Source organism: Eucalyptus grandis, chromosome 7, assembly GCF_016545825.1.
Source record: "Eucalyptus grandis isolate ANBG69807.140 chromosome 7, ASM1654582v1, whole genome shotgun sequence".
Taxonomy (NCBI): domain Eukaryota; kingdom Viridiplantae; phylum Streptophyta; class Magnoliopsida; order Myrtales; family Myrtaceae; genus Eucalyptus; species Eucalyptus grandis.
The window spans coordinates 39790815-39806138 of record NC_052618.1 but is presented as its reverse complement, the minus strand read 5'-3'; the positions used below and the strand labels follow the sequence as shown (position 1 = coordinate 39806138).

The 15324-nt window shown below is 38.4% G+C and overlaps 1 protein-coding gene across 3 annotated transcripts; it reads left to right on the top strand.

The window, feature by feature from the left end:
* The first annotated feature begins 623 nt into the window (after nt 1-623).
* Nucleotides 624-7754, top strand: LOC104428623. 3 transcript variants are annotated; one of them, XM_039316446.1, is made up of 12 exons: nt 624-1145; nt 1325-1426; nt 2047-2105; nt 2199-2313; nt 2892-3065; nt 4525-4722; nt 4857-4958; nt 5516-5574; nt 5668-5782; nt 6356-6529; nt 6965-7088; nt 7172-7754. In XM_039316446.1, the coding sequence occupies exons 2-12, from the start codon at nt 1349-1351 to the stop codon at nt 7501-7503; spliced, it is 1530 nt and encodes a 509-aa protein (XP_039172380.1). In that variant the 5' UTR covers nt 624-1145; nt 1325-1348; the 3' UTR covers nt 7504-7754. The 3 variants fall into 3 exon arrangements, with proteins under 3 accessions (XP_039172380.1, XP_039172379.1, XP_039172381.1); XM_039316445.1 differs by having other exon boundaries at nt 624-1190; XM_039316447.1 differs by lacking the exon at nt 4525-4722 and having other exon boundaries at nt 624-1190.
* Nucleotides 7755-15324: the final 7570 nt, after the last annotated feature.

Below are 15324 nucleotides of genomic sequence, written 5' to 3'. Positions count from 1 at the left end.
TAGTTGAAAGATTTTCACTAGGTGCATTTTACCTTCTGGGGAAGAAGTAGAAATTTATGATTTGGCTGATTGATGTAGGAACATTGTAGTTTCATTATAATATTTGAAACGCTGATGATTTTCACATACTGTTTTGAAATGAAATAGCCCAGGGTTTTGGTAATTTATTACCTGACTTAAAAGCTTTTTAAATTATGGATTTTGCTTGAAAGAAAACATTCTGATTTATATGAACTTACAGGATACTCACTGTAATTGAGAGAGAATGTTGTGCGCCTCTGAACTTGCATGCTTTGGTAATTTGTGCAGTTCAAATATTGATGTGGTTGTTGTTTGTATATAGGAAGAAAGTAATGACTTATTGAGGATGTTGTTGTCTAGGTAATGGCATGGCAAGGGGTGCAGTTGGAATGGTATTGCATGCTCCTTGAGCACCCAAAAAAATTGGAAAAAGCTTTCAAGTTTGTTAAATATTCCCAAATGTGATTTGTGGTGTTTTACTGAATTGAATGCTGATATATGGGGGACCTATGCTTTGGAGTTTGTAGCCTTCTCTTGCTAGTGTGCTGGTTTTTTTTTTTTTTTTTTTTTTTTGTGTGTGTGTTGCATTTCAGGCATCTCCTTCATGATGCTTATTGCTTCCCTTGTGTTCATCATTGACAGAAATTCTTGCTCTACATAATTGACTTATAGGCTTTTTGTACTGCCCAGTGAGGAAGGATGGATTGTATGGTTGGAGTTTAATATATTTGTCTGAGCTGAATCTTTAGAAGCAGACTAATCTTTAATTTTGGTAAAATGGTGGCTCTGTTATTTTGGGTGACATACTGATGTATAAGAAAGGATGAGTTGTAGGCTTGGAAATATATATTTTTTGTGAAGTTCTACCAGGAATCTTTCAAGTACCTTTTAACCTTTAATTTTAGCGAAATGATGCTTCTGTTCTACCAGTTGCCCTCTATATCTCACACACACATTTGTGGAGTTGTTCAGGAAGATGGTGAATCTGTGGCCAAGGTTGATCTGAAAATGGAAGAGCAACAGTTGGCAATAGAAATGACTCAACTGGCACGGATTTCCCTAAGAAACCTGGTTTCGATCTATTCCTTGATGCTAGTGGACCGTCCAAGTCATTAACACCAGAGGTCAACCTAAAAGCGAAAAGCATGAATCTTCTGTATATACTACTGGTTAATCTACTGCCCTTTAATATTTTCCTGATATGCCTCTTTAAATTTTCCTTTTGTATATTTAGAGTCATTTGTGTGCTTGCGTTCTAATTATACAAACTGAGTATTTGCTTTTCTGTTTAATATCTCTACAGTTCCTGTCTACCACCAAAATAGCTATGAAGATAAAATTGATATTCACTAAATTGTGGATTTCATTTTTGAGGTTACCACTTCCACTTGATGTATATAAGGAGGTACGTCCAGGAACTTATCATTCATAATCATGCACATGAAAGTGTCCAGAGCTTGACTTTGAGTGGTGTCCCAGGAAGCCCTGTCCACTGGTTCTTTGTGTTTAATGTGATAGTTTGACCATGCAAATGGAGTATAAGATGTTTGATTTACCTATGCATCTAGGCACATCAACATTTTTGAACAAGTTTTAAGTGCCGGTTGACTGGTGCAACCATGTATGAAAGAGCCTTTGCCATTGAATATCCACATATTCTTCATTGCTCCATTATTTGCCATGTAAAAATATGGAAAATCTTGTCTTTTTGAGTGATTATCTACTTTGGCTCACGAACCTTATAGTATGGTCGGCATTTGATAGTAGTTTGGTAAAATGTTTCATAATGTTTGAGTAGGACCTCTTGTTTGGGTTGCTGCAATTACCGCAAAAATCTTGTTTCGTTCGTTATCTCTAGTATTGGCATCAGTTAATCTATCGCATCTTAATCTATCGCATCAGTTAATCTATTGCCCAAGGTCATATTTCTTTTCTATGGTTTCACTGATGGATGGGGTGTTGTATTGACTGCTCTTCCAAAGTTCTATTATAAATTAAATGACATGCCTAGCTTTGGACACTCAGGTTTTAATCTCGCTCCATCTGGCCGTTATTCCTCAGCTGTCTAATCCCAACATGTTTTGGTCAGTTTGCTTCCAGAATTTTTTGTTTATTTGTTCTTGAATTTGACTTCTTTCATGTTAGTGAAACTTAAGTTGTAAACTGAAATTTTGCAGTGATTTCTTGACGAGATCATACGACGTTGGTGTAGTTGTCAGTGTCATGGCTCTCAACAGTCTCTTTATCCTCATGCTGCAACATGGCCAAGAATACCCCTACTTCCATGAAAAGGTTTAGGCACTATTGCAACCTTCCATCTTCATTGCAAAACACGGTGAAATTTTATGAAGCAGTCTTTCACTTATCACGTCTACTATATTAGTTGACTTCGTACCGTTTCTCCAAGCAGTCCCGTATCACATTAATTCTCATGAATATGTGATATATGGCTATGTGGAACCTAGCATACTCTAAATTGTTGTGGAGGCAGGACGTTTAGCAATGATCAAGGATGTCTAATAGGTGTTTGCTGTGAGCAATGTTGATGCAAAATGTGAACCATTGCTTTTGGCAACTTAGATAAAGTCGAGCTCTTTAGATGGCTGATATGCAAGTTCATGGAGGAATGTGCCTTATTAGAGGCGGTAATGCTATACAAAGGAGCAAATTGAACCTTTCCTGATATGAAGCTGACATTTTCTGGATTCTTTAGTGGTTTCATTACTTTCTCATGTTGACCTGCTGATTTTGTCGAGAGATTTATGAATGTTTAAGATGATGCACTTGAAAATGGAGACATTCTATGTGGCATTCATGCTCTTCTGAACCTTTGGATTGCTTTCTGACACTACGCTAATTATTAACTGCAGCTGCTTGTTTCCTGCTTAAAATCACCCCTCCTTCCAGCATACTTGGCTGCTGCTTTTCCTAAGAAACTGAGTCGACTAGCATTCTCTGCGCTTCCAGCTGGGGCACTGGTTATTATTGCTCCTATCCGCGATCTCTTACAACAGCATCCTTCAATCAACTGTTTGGTGCACAGAGTACGTACTTCGGCTTTGCGCTTGGGTTTAGTTTTTTGTTCTTCTTTTATTTCCAGTCCCTTAATGCCCATTTGGACTTATTTGTACTTTTTGCTTGATATAAATCGTGCAGCTCATCCACTTTGCGTTTTCTTTTTCAAATGTACTCCGGAAACCTCCACTGCACTCAAGTTTTGACATGTAGATTCTTATATTAGATTCCATTAATTTTCATTAGCTAAACTTTTTTTGGAATTTTCTGAGATTCGATTAATGTTTTAAATTTTTGCATTTGCTTTCTTTTAAATGCAATCGAACATGCTTGTATTCTTTGATCCAGTTTGTGGCTGTGCATGTAATCTCACCATGTTTGTGGTGAATATGGTTTCAGAAGTTCCCTGGGATGTTTATTCCAGAACTCTTTTTACCTCTTTGTATGATTCTTTCTTTTCAACCCCACCTGGTGGGGAAATGGTTACGCTGTGATGTTGTGGGATTCTGTGTTTGTTGGAAGATTTTCTCTAGATCCATTGTACCTTCTGGGGAAGAAGTAGAAATTTATGATTTGGCTGATCAAAGTAGTAACATAGTAGTTTCGTTACATTATTTGAAACGCTGATGATTTTCACATACTGTTTTGAAATCAAGTAGCCCAGGTTTTTGCTAATGTATTACCCAGCTCAAAAGCTTTTAATCTATGGATTTTGCTTGAAAGAAAACATTCTGATTTATATGAACTTACGGGATACTCACTGTAATTGAAAGAGAATATTGTGCGCCTCTCAACTTGCATGCTTTGGCAATTTGTGCGGTTCAAAAATTAATGTGGCTGTTGTTTGTATATAGGAAGAGAGTAATCACTTATTGAGGATGTTGTTGTCTAGGTAATGGCATGGCATAGGGCGCAGTTGGAATAGTATTGCATGCTCTTTGAGCACCCAAAAAGTTTGGAAAAAGCTTTCGTGTTTGTTAAATATTCCCTAATGTGATTTGTGGTGTTTTATTGCATTAAATGCTGATATATGCGGGACCCATGCTTTGGCAGTTTGTAGTCTTTCTTTTGCAATTGTGCTGTTTTTTTTTTCCCTTTTTTATTGCATTTCAGGCATCTCCTTCATGATGCTGATGACTTTCACCATCAACAGATATACTTGCTCTAAATAATTGACTTATAGACATTTTGTACTGTCTAGTGAGGAAGGATGAATTGTATGGTTGGAGTTTAATATATTTGCCTGAGCTGAATCCTTAGAAGCAGATTTACCTTCAATTTTGTTAAAATGGTGGCTTTGTTAGTTTGGTTGACATACTGATGTATAAGAAAGGATGAGTTGTAGGCTTGGAAGTATAAATTTTTTGTGAGGTTCTACCAGGTATCTTTCAAGTACCTTTTAGCCTTTAATTTTAGGGAATGATGCTTCTGTTCCACTGGTTGCCCTCTATATCTCACACACACACACACATTTGTGGAGATTTTCAGGAAGATGGTGAATCTGAGGCGAAGGGTGATCTGAAAATGGAAGAGGAGATAGTTGGCAATCGAAATGACTCAACTGGCACAGATTTGCATAAGAAACCCGGTTTTGATCATTTCCATGATGCTAGTGGATCGTCCAAGTCATTAACACCAGAGTTTGACCTAAAAGCAAAAAGCATGAATTTTCTGTATAAATTACTGGTCAATCTACTGCCCTTTAATATTTTCCTGTTATGCCTCTTCAAATTTTCCTTTTGAATATTCAGAGTCATTTGTGTGCTTGCATTCCAATTATACAAACTGAGCATTTGCTTTTCTGTTCAATATCTCTATAGGTACCGTCTCTGACCAAAATAGCTATGAAGATAAAATTGATGTTCACTAAATTGTGGATTTCATTTTTGAGGTTGCCACTTCCACTCAATTTATATAAGGAGGTATGTCCACGAACTTATCATTCATAATCATGCGCATGAAAGTGTCCAGAGCATGACTTTGAGTGGTGTCCCTGGAAACCCTGTCCACTGGTTCATTGTGTTTAATGTGATGGTTAGAACATGCCAATGGAGTATAAGATGTTGGATTTACCCTTGCATCTCGGCACATCAACATTTTTGAACAAGTTTCGAGTGCCAGTTGACGAGTGCAACCTTGTTTGAAAGAGCCTTCGCCATTGAATATTCGCATTTTCTTCATTGCTCGGTTATTTGCGTGATTATCTACTTTGGCTCACGAACCTTATGGTTTGGTCAGCATTTGATAGTAGTTTGGTAAAATGTTCTCTAATATTTGAGTAAGACCTCTTGTTTAGGTTGCTGGAATTACCAGCAAAAGCCTTGTTTTCTTCATTATCTCCAGTATTGGCATCAGTTAATCTGTTGCCCATGGTCATATTTCTTTTCACTGGTTTCACTGATGGAGGTGGTGTTGTATTGACTGTGCTTCCAAAAGTTCTATTATGAGCTAAATGACATGCCTAGCTTTGGGCACTCAGGTTATGGTCTCACTCCATCAGGCAGTTATTCCTCAGCTGTCTAATCCCATCATGTTTTGGTGAGTTCGCTTCCAGAATTTTTTGTTTATTTGCTCTTGAATGTGACATCTTTCTTGCTCGAGAAACTTGAGTTGTGAATTGAAATTTGGCAGTGATTTCTTGACGAGATCATACGAAATTGGTGGAGTTGTCAGTGTTATGGGTCTCAGCAGTGTCTTCATCCTCGTGATGCAACATGGCCTAGAATACCGCTCCTTCTTTGAAAAGGTATACACACTATTGCAACCTTCCATCTTCATTGCAAAACAAGGGTGAAATTTTATGAAGTAATCTCCCACATATCATGTCGACTTTGTATCATTTCTCCAAGCAGTCCTGTATCACATCATTTTTCATGAATATGTGATATATGGCTATGTGGAACCTAGCATACTCTAAATTGTTGTGGAGGCAGAGCATTTAGCAATGATTAAGGGTGCTTAATTGGTGTTTGCTGTGAACAATATTGATGCAAAATGTGAACCACTGGTTTTGGCAACTTAGATAAAGTCGAGTTCTTTATTTGGCTGATAGCAAGTTCATGGAGGACTGTGCTTTAGTAGAGGCAGTAACGCTATACAATGGAGCAAATTGAACCTTTCCTGACACGAAGCTGATATTTTCTGGATGCTTTAGTGGTTTCATTTCATTGCTTTCTTGTGCTGACCTGCTGATTTTGTCGAGAGATTTATGAATGTTTAAGATGATGCACTTGGAAGTAGAGACATTCTATGCAGCATTCATGCTCTTCTGAAACTTTGGATTGCTTTCTGACACTAATCCAATTATTTTTAACTGCAGGTGCTTGGTTCCTGCTTAAAATCAACCCTCATTCCGACATTCTTGGCTGCCGCTTTTGCCAAGAAACTGAGTGGACTAGCACTCTCTGTGCTTCGACTAGGGGCACTGGTTATTTTTGTACCTATCTACAGTCTCTTTCAACAGCATTCTTCAATCAATTGTTTGGTGCACAGGGTACGTACTTGGGCTTTGCGGCTTTAGTTTTTCGTTCTTCTTTTAATTCCAGTTCCTTGATATTAAAAAATTCAAAATGTGCAATTCTGAAAAGTGTTTTAACCTCTTGAGATTTAATAATTCACTTTCAAAAATTTATGCATGAATATTTTAACTAAAAAGATTTTAGGTTAACTAGTCATTTTTCGTGAATTGAACGGATAAAAATCTGGAAAATCAATTCTTGGAAAATGCTTTCCCCAAACAATCGCACCCTTAATTTTTGGTGAATCGGTGGCTCTGTTGGTTTCGGTTGGTTTGGGTAACATAGCGATATGTAATATGTATAAGGTGGGGTAGCCAAATGGGGCTTGTGCCGCTCTTTTTCGTTTCAGTCACGAGTCATATTATTTATTCTTCTTTATTATAAAAATCAGAACCTTTGTCCTGAAGCAGGTGTCTAGTAAAAGAATCGCAACCAGGAGTCTTTTACAATCCCTCCTCCTCCTCCTCGTCCTCCGGGTCCCCCGTGCTGTCGGCGAGAATGGCACAGCTTCGTACTATAGTCCTCCCTACCAACGTAAGTTTTGACCCCCCATAACGAAAAGCACAGAAAGAGAAAAAGAACTTTGCTATATAACGTTTTTCTTGCCATTGATTTAGGGACGGAGTGCTACGGCGAGGGCTCCTCGCAGTTCCCTGTGAGCAACCTGTTCGCAGCCGTGGGCGATGGACTATGGGACATGGGGGCAGCTTGCGGCAGGGAGTACGAGTTGCGGTGCATCAGCGATGCGCAGTCTGGCCCTGGAGGCTGCAAACCCGGCGCTGGCAATATCCGGGTCAAGGTCGTTGACTATGCCCTCTCAGTTGAGTCCTCCGCCGTGGCCCCCAGGCAGTCCGTAACGGGCGCTGATTTGGTGCTGTCTCAGCGCGCATTTGAAGAGATTGCCAATCCGTCCGTGGATTCGATCAGAGTGGAGTTTAAACGTTTATAGCAGTCGATGGTGGCGGGCCTGGCGGCTGGGGGGCAAAGAGAGGGTGCCTCACGGGTTTTGAGGGGTGGGGAGGTGTAGTGAGGTGCCTGGTAGTGCCGATCCCTGACTCCGATGATATTATAGGTCTTTTGGTCTTAAATTATTTACTTTCCTTTTTCCTTAGTTTTTCTACATTTATATAGGATCTACTTATCATAATTAAAAGTTTCGTATGTTTAGTTTTTGTTTATTGTAGATTTTCTTTGTACATTCAAGGCACTATGTTTTTTATTTTTTTTGTTAGAATTACTTAATAAAAATTTGTTTCGTTGAAAAGAGAGATTTCCAAAATTCTCGTTCTTTTCCACGTGATTGCTCATATTTATGAAATGATTGTTAAGCTGATGAAATTTAATTAAATTAAAACATTGCATAAAGTTGGGATTTTTTTCCGGAAATTATAGTGAAATATCATTATTTTGAATTAACATAAACTAATATCATCTATAAATTGTTTATAAAAAAATATCAAGATACCTTATTATGCGAAACTTTTTTAGTGTATTCACTACATATTCCTCTAATGTCTTACATATCCTATAAATAAAAATTATCTCACCGGTGTAATAAGGAAAAAAAAATAAACTTGATAAATTATTTGATATAGTAAATAAATAAACTCGATATATATTGTAGACTAATGAAATTGATAAAAAGTTCACCAATAAGGTGAGTTTTTTTTGAGATAAGAGGAATAAAAAATAAATAAATTATAGAAAAAGAGATTTTTTAGTTTTATACAATATCAAAGATTTTTTTCTTTACTACTAGCAGGATGATTTTACACCCGCTTCTCTTACTTATTCTGCGAGTATGTAAAACGTTGAAGAAATATATGAGAATGCATTTTTCATTAATACGCTAATTGAAATGTTTAATTATGGTAATTATCATAAATAGAAAAAGAAAAAAAATAGGGAAAAGCTTAAAAATGCAATTGAAAGATTAAGGGTGATTTTGTCTTTTTATTGTAAATGGGGTGGATGTAATCTTTTTTTTTTTTTTTTTTTGGTCGATCCTACTTTAATCCTACTTTAATCCTACTCTAATACTTACTCGTTGAAGAAATATATGAGAATGCAAACTTTTGCCCCCGCTCTGGTAATTATCATAAATAGAAAAAGAAAAAAATAGGCTGCTTAAAAATGCAATTGAAAGATTAAACCTACTTTGTCCCGAAATGAAATCGTCCGCACCCCAATTCCTCATGAGAATGTGGGAATTTGAACCCCCCCACCTCCCCTTCCAAGTTGGAAGGGTGTCTACTGGAATGAACCCCAATGGTTGGATGTAATTATTTAGGGGTTAAAAAATAGCACCACCATATATATATTTGGTATGAATAATAACACAGATTTTAAAACCATCTCTTGTGTGTGAAATGGGGCGCGGTCTAATTGTCGATGATGGCTTAGGCTCCGTTTGACAACATTTCTATTTTTTTTCTATTCTTTTATTTCTCAGAATATAAAAAATAAAAATCTATTTGATAACGTCAATTAATTTTTCTATTTTCTAGAATAGAAAAGTGGTTAGGGAATATATTTGGAACATAAATAAGAAGTAGAAAAAAATAATTTCTTATTTCTATGAATAATTTTAAAATTAAGTTATTCTCTCTTTTATTTATTTTTCTTTTCTTCTTCCTTGTTGGCCGCCACCCCTCGTTGCTAACTAATCGCCACTGCTGTTTGTTGGCGGTGGTTGACCACCGCCGACCGTAGTTGACCTTCGGTGGGCTGCCGCCATCGATTGATTGTCATTGCCGGCTGCCGCTGGCTAATTGTTGTCGGCTGACTATCGATCAATGGCGGCTTGCGATGGGCAGCAACGGTGGCGGCAGCCAATCGAGTGGACGAGGTAAAGAAGAATAAGAAAAAAATTAAGAAAATTAAAAGAAATTATACATTACAAAAAAAATTGTGAATCGTAGCAATCGCATTCCTGTTCTTTTTCCATTCCGATAATAGAAATTTTATGTAATTACCGAACGCGTTCTTTTACTAAGTAATTGTTTTCAGGAATAAAAATAGAAAAAGACAATTTTTGAAGATAAATTGTTATCCAGAACATAAGTGTGTTACCAAATGGACCCTTAAAGGCTAGGGACGGAGAGGTTAAAGGAAGTCAACGTATAATAACGATGTCAAAATAAATTTAGACATTATTTATCTGGAATGTTGGTTGGTTGTTTTGGTTTTTTTGTGTTTTTCAATATGTGGGTTGTTTTCGAGTTTAACGGATGGAGTTGCCAGTGTGAGGGTTGAGAGGTAAGGTTGGAGTCTAAGTTGGCCGTGTTGATCTTTGCAGAGATATTCTCTCTCTGTCGCTGGTTTTAAGTTTTAGGAAAAAGCTACCAAAGATCATAAATTATAGCAATGTCCTAAATTCGTATCCGTTTGTCTAATGTCAACAAATACCATTAAAAATTTTAGATTGCGGCTGTGGACGATGAAATGCAAACGGTACTACCACAGTGCCCATGTGGAATAAGTGAAAGAGGAACTGTTTCCCTTGGATATTAATGGTGTTGTCTTCATCTCTCTTGTTTTGGGGTTTAGGGTTCTTCCTAGAAGTTGGTTGCTTTCCATTTCTCTCGGTTGGTCCACTATGACAAGACAAAATATTGATTGCTCCACGGGAAGTAGCTCAATTCATGGCTAAAATCTCTCACTTCCTGCTTGACTCGTGGCTGAACTCTCTATGCCACGATTTATGATTTGGCGTTTAAGGTTCTTCCTTGATTTCTCGAAACCTTGGATTGCTTCATAGGAAGGAGCTCGATTCGATTATTTAAAGCCATCATATTCTCGGCGTTCTCGAATCACCAATTATCTTTGGGTATTTTTTTTTTTTTTTTTATTGACGTGGGTGTACCTTGATTTCCTTGTTAGGCTACCATATGATTCTAAATTCCGCCCCTTCTCTTTCCCGATTCATTTGGTGACTGTTTCGAGAGTAGAACTTTTGAGCTGATTTGCAGCATCTTTTGGCCTTGTCCTCGTGGTATAAACTGTAAACTGTCAAGACGTGGGCAACAAAAATAAAAATAAAAGAGGACTTTTTAGTTCCTAATGTCTCATGGTTTAAGTAAGAGGAGTGCAGCTAAGCAAACAAAGGTTTTGAATGAACATTTGAATGTGATCCCTATTCATTCGACTGTTTTTGAAATGAAATGTTCTATGTGATATTAACAGGAAAATTATCTAAAAGTCCTAAACCTATTATATTTTTGTCAATTCAATCATAAATCTTTCAATTTTGCCAATTCATTCATAAACATTTTCACTTATTATCAATTGAGTTCATTCGGTTAATTGTAGCCAAAAATTGTTAAAGTAGATGTCGGCGGTACTACGTCGGATTGCTTGTACCAACATAGACAATTTTTAATAATATTTTAATATTTTTTTTTCTGATTTTTTTCCTCTTTTTTCTTCCTTTTCTTTTTTATTTCTTAATCCCTCGGCCATCGGCCACCGGCCATGCCGGGTTGACTGCTCTCGCCTACCACAGGTGACGTGCGGCCGAGCGAGGGTGAGCCTTGACGAGGCCTGACAAGGGTTGGCCTCGCCTTGCCCAGGCCCTTGTTAGACGATGCTGGCTGTCACCCACGCCAAGGTGGCCTTCCTTGGCCAAGCGATGTCGATTGTCGCCCAAGCTAGATCTAGTGAGGCCGACCGTCGCCTAAGCAAGGGTGGCCTTGCCTGGCTGACGCCCGACGAGGCCACCTTGGACTTGGCGATGGTCGGCATCGCTTGGTCTAGGCGAGGATTGGCCTTGCCTAGCTTGGGCAAGGTGAGGCCAACCCTCGCCGAGCCTTGACGGGGCAAGGCCAACCCTCATCGGGGCTCGCCCTCGCTTGGTTGTGCCTTGCTTGTGGCAGGTGAGGCTAGTCAGCCTGGCATAACCAGTGGCCAACCTCCGGCCATCGGCCAAAGGAAGAAAAAGAAAAAAGAAAAGGAAGAAAAAGAGAAAAAATAATAAAGAATAATAAAAATTATTAAAATTTGTCAATGTCAGCACTAGCAATTCTACGTGGTACCGCTGGTGCCCATGTTAGTAATTTCCAGTTAAAAATTAACTAGATGGACTCAATTAATAAGAAGTGAAAATGTTTATAACTGAATTGGGATAAGTACATTAATGGTGTCATAAGTTGTGTACGGCGCTCACTTTGGTGCCAAAAGTTTCCGTTGGATCATTTAAGTGCAAAAATTTGAAAACGCTCACTTTGGTGCCAACGCCGATTCGATCGGCCGGAAATCTGACGTGGCCTTTTTTATTTATTAATTTCTTATACCGCTGATGTGGCTCGCCGGAACTTCCATTGGATCACACGACGTCGTTTTAGCATCCTAACACCAAAACGACGCAGTTTTGTGTCTTTCTCCCAAATTCAAAACCCTAAATCCCCAAACGACGCCGTTTTGTGTCGTCTTCTTCCCCCGAACAGATCCAGCAACACCAACAACACCGAATCAACACCACCAGCTGAGAAGAACCATCAACACCAGTAATTTTCTAGAAAAGAAACCATACATTCGCCTTTGCGAGTTTTCCCCCATTTTCAATCACCTTATCAACCTTTCAAATCCTCGAATCTTAGCCTCACCACCGCCTTTTCCCAAGAAATATCGTTGGGTGCAAAGGAAACATGACCTCGAAGAATCTCCAGAAGCATGAGCGATCCGACTAATGGTAGCCGCGAAGATCTGGAATGCCACGGAGGTTGTTGGCGAAGCCAGCTGCTATGAAGGCGGCGGTCACGGCCCCGCCATCCTCTCCTCCGCCCTCATCGTCGACACCTCCCTCTCTCTCGGGATTTTCTATTCGTTTTTTTTTTTTTTTTTTTGTTCTTTTGTCTTGCTGTGGCAAGCAACTACAATGGAGGTCGAGGGATGGCGGTTGAGCGACGGTGGATGAGGGACGGCGGTTGAGTAACGGTGGCTGAGGGACGGCGGCCAAGCGACGGTGGATGAGCAATGGCGGACAAAAAAACCCTAATTTCAATCTCCAAATAAAATAAATAAAACGGCGTCGTTTTTGTGAGGTTATCCACGTAGGACAGCAAAACGACGTCGTTTTCTTAATGAAGACGGAAAACGACGTCGTTTTAAAGGCTTCTCAAATTTTTTTTTTTTTTTAAATATAAAAGCCACGTAATCATTTTGGCCGAAATCTGTCGTCGGTGGCACCAAAGTGATCGTTTTCCTCCGATTTGGCACTTAAGTGATCTGGCGGAAACTTTTGGCACCAAAGTGAGCGCCGTACACAACTTATGGCATTATTAGTGTACTTATCCCTAACTGAATTAGTAAAATTGAAATGTTTAGAGCTGAATTGGCAAAAATGTAATAGGTTTATGACTTTTTGAACAATTTTTCCTGATATTAACACATCCCGTTTTTTAGGATTTGATGTTTATTGTGCAGTTTGTGTATAGCTTATTGATTTTGATGAATTGATACTTATTTATTAAGTATATTCACCTGAGCTTGCTCCTGTTGTCACTTAAAGATAGTTCTACCATCATATAGTGAATATAAACATGGATTTTTGCTATTTTGTTGCCGATGGAACGCCATTTCTTAATTTGACTCCACTTAGATGGCTTTCTGAAGTTCGAAGAAAATGTGATTTATAGTGGTACGGTTGAAGACTTTGTAGTAACCATCCCAATTTAGAGATTGCTGATAAGATCATATGGAGATCTGCTACAATAGATGTGGACTTAATTAAATCGTTCAGACCTGGGAAGCTGCTGCATGTTCTTTGGAGGCCGCGCTCTCTGTTTTTGGCCTATCCAGGACCCTTTCTGGACTTAAACTCAATCCATCCGGAACTGCTCTATTTACAGCTGGTATTCCTGATGATTCGCAGCAAGAGTTACTGAATTTATCTGCAAAGGCTAATGGAACAACGGCATATGCTTGTGATCACTGTTGGCTCTAATGGATGTTCTGTGATCATTAGAGTGGGTCGTAATTTCCTCTTTTTCCTATTGTCTGAATCGTATACCGACCGAGTTGCTAATGTCCGTTTGGTTTTTCTCTATTATAATCATCTAAGTTGGTTGCAATGTCCCCTTCTGTTTTTTCTGAACCATACACCAACTTGGTTGCTAAAATGAAGAGAGGTTTTTAGACCTTGTTTGAAGCATTTAACTAGTGAGGGTGGTTCTGTTTCTTTCTTTTTCATCTCCAGTCAAATCCCTCCTCTCCAATCAGGACCACAAGTCATTAAAAGCTTAAAACCTAAATCCTCTATCTTTTCAGTTTGTGTGACATGATAATAATAGATCAAAACATAGACAACAGTGGAAAAATAAAAGTATTACCAAAGGAATTTAAAATAGATATGCACTATATGGAATAAGAAATCTATCATTGTAGACAATGGAACTCAGTTGAACCTCAATTTGCTAATATAATTGTACACAGTTGAACTTGGAATTTGTAATACAATCAGCCATAGTTAAACTTAGATTTGCCAGATAGTGGAGCACAGTTTTAGTATATTTGCATCATAACATTGGTTTTCCCTAGCATTTACCCTTCAGCGACGCTATATAGAAGCAAAAAAGAGAGACAAACAACACCACCATCCCCAATCCAACATTGTTGCCAATCCAAGGCAACGAAAGTGGTGTTTTTTTTTTTCCCCAACTTCAACACCAGCATTGTGCACATCAATCCGATCAATGCCACTATGCCCCTCATATACATTTTTCCCTTTGCTTCCAGTTGAGATGCTTCCGCTTGTATTTTGTTGTTTTGTCATTTACTCCTTCTAGCTGCATTTGGAGAAAGTGGGCTTTCTCCAACTGACATTTCATACTCAGTTCTATTTTCCAACCCTTTCTATTCATTGATCAATCCACAAATCGATCCCTGTCATGAGATGAGGGCTTATGATCAATCCATTTGAAAAAACTGCAATCATCGACTGGTCCAATACAAGCAAGCAATTCAGATTCTGGCACAAAACAATGCACAACACTAACACCGAATTGAACAATGTGATTGGTCAATGGAACAGCGTGAACTCATAAACACTCCCCTAATATGTGGTGTAAAATTGATAGCTATGAGAATCGTAGCTAGCACGACTAACTATAGAGAAAGCCAAGACAAAGATGTCTGCTCCTTCATAACTTGGGTCATAATCTTATTGTAATCTCCATGCCCTGGCATCCAAAAGCATATGCAGCACAACAGAAACAATGCACTCGGCAAATTGATCATGGCAAGCAAATTGAATAAGCACATTAAATCTAGGTACGATGGCCTTTGCACCAAGTTCATACAAGTATCTTAGTCCCAAGGTCCCAATGGTACCTTCAACTACTACATTTGCCTTGAAGTTATAAAAATACTGTCGGTGGATAATCCTGATCAAATTATAGACATCTCGCGAGATTTAGATGTACCAAAAAAATTGGAAATGTGAAAACTCTCATAATGCAAAACATAATCCATTTCTTCCAATGAGCATGTAAGATAAAGAACCACAACTTGTAAAGCTAAGAAATGCAATTTTGAAAGGTTATAAAACATTGGCCGTGAAGCAAAAACTCTAAACAGGAGTCTTAACTAGCCAAAAGGGCACAAACTCTCATAAGGGCATACTCATAGAGCAAGAAAAACACCAGACAACACATGCAACCTCGGATTTGGAGCAAATTAAATTCATAATCACTCGCCTAAGTTGAATCAAAGCTCCATTTGGATAATCTTGGTTAAAAAATCACTTATACCCAGTAAATGCCATGTCAACTCT

Bases quoted from the DNA above. Each gene is read 5' to 3' on its own strand.
- LOC104428623 (XM_039316445.1), top strand. From the start codon at position 1,167: ATGAATCTTCTGTATATACTACTG. The intron at 1,427-2,046 runs GTACGTCCAGGA...TTGGACACTCAG, and splicing joins CACTTGATGTATATAAGGAG to GTTTTAATCTCGCTCCATCT. The intron at 6,530-6,964 runs GTACGTACTTGG...GTCCTGAAGCAG, and splicing joins TCAATTGTTTGGTGCACAGG to GTGTCTAGTAAAAGAATCGC.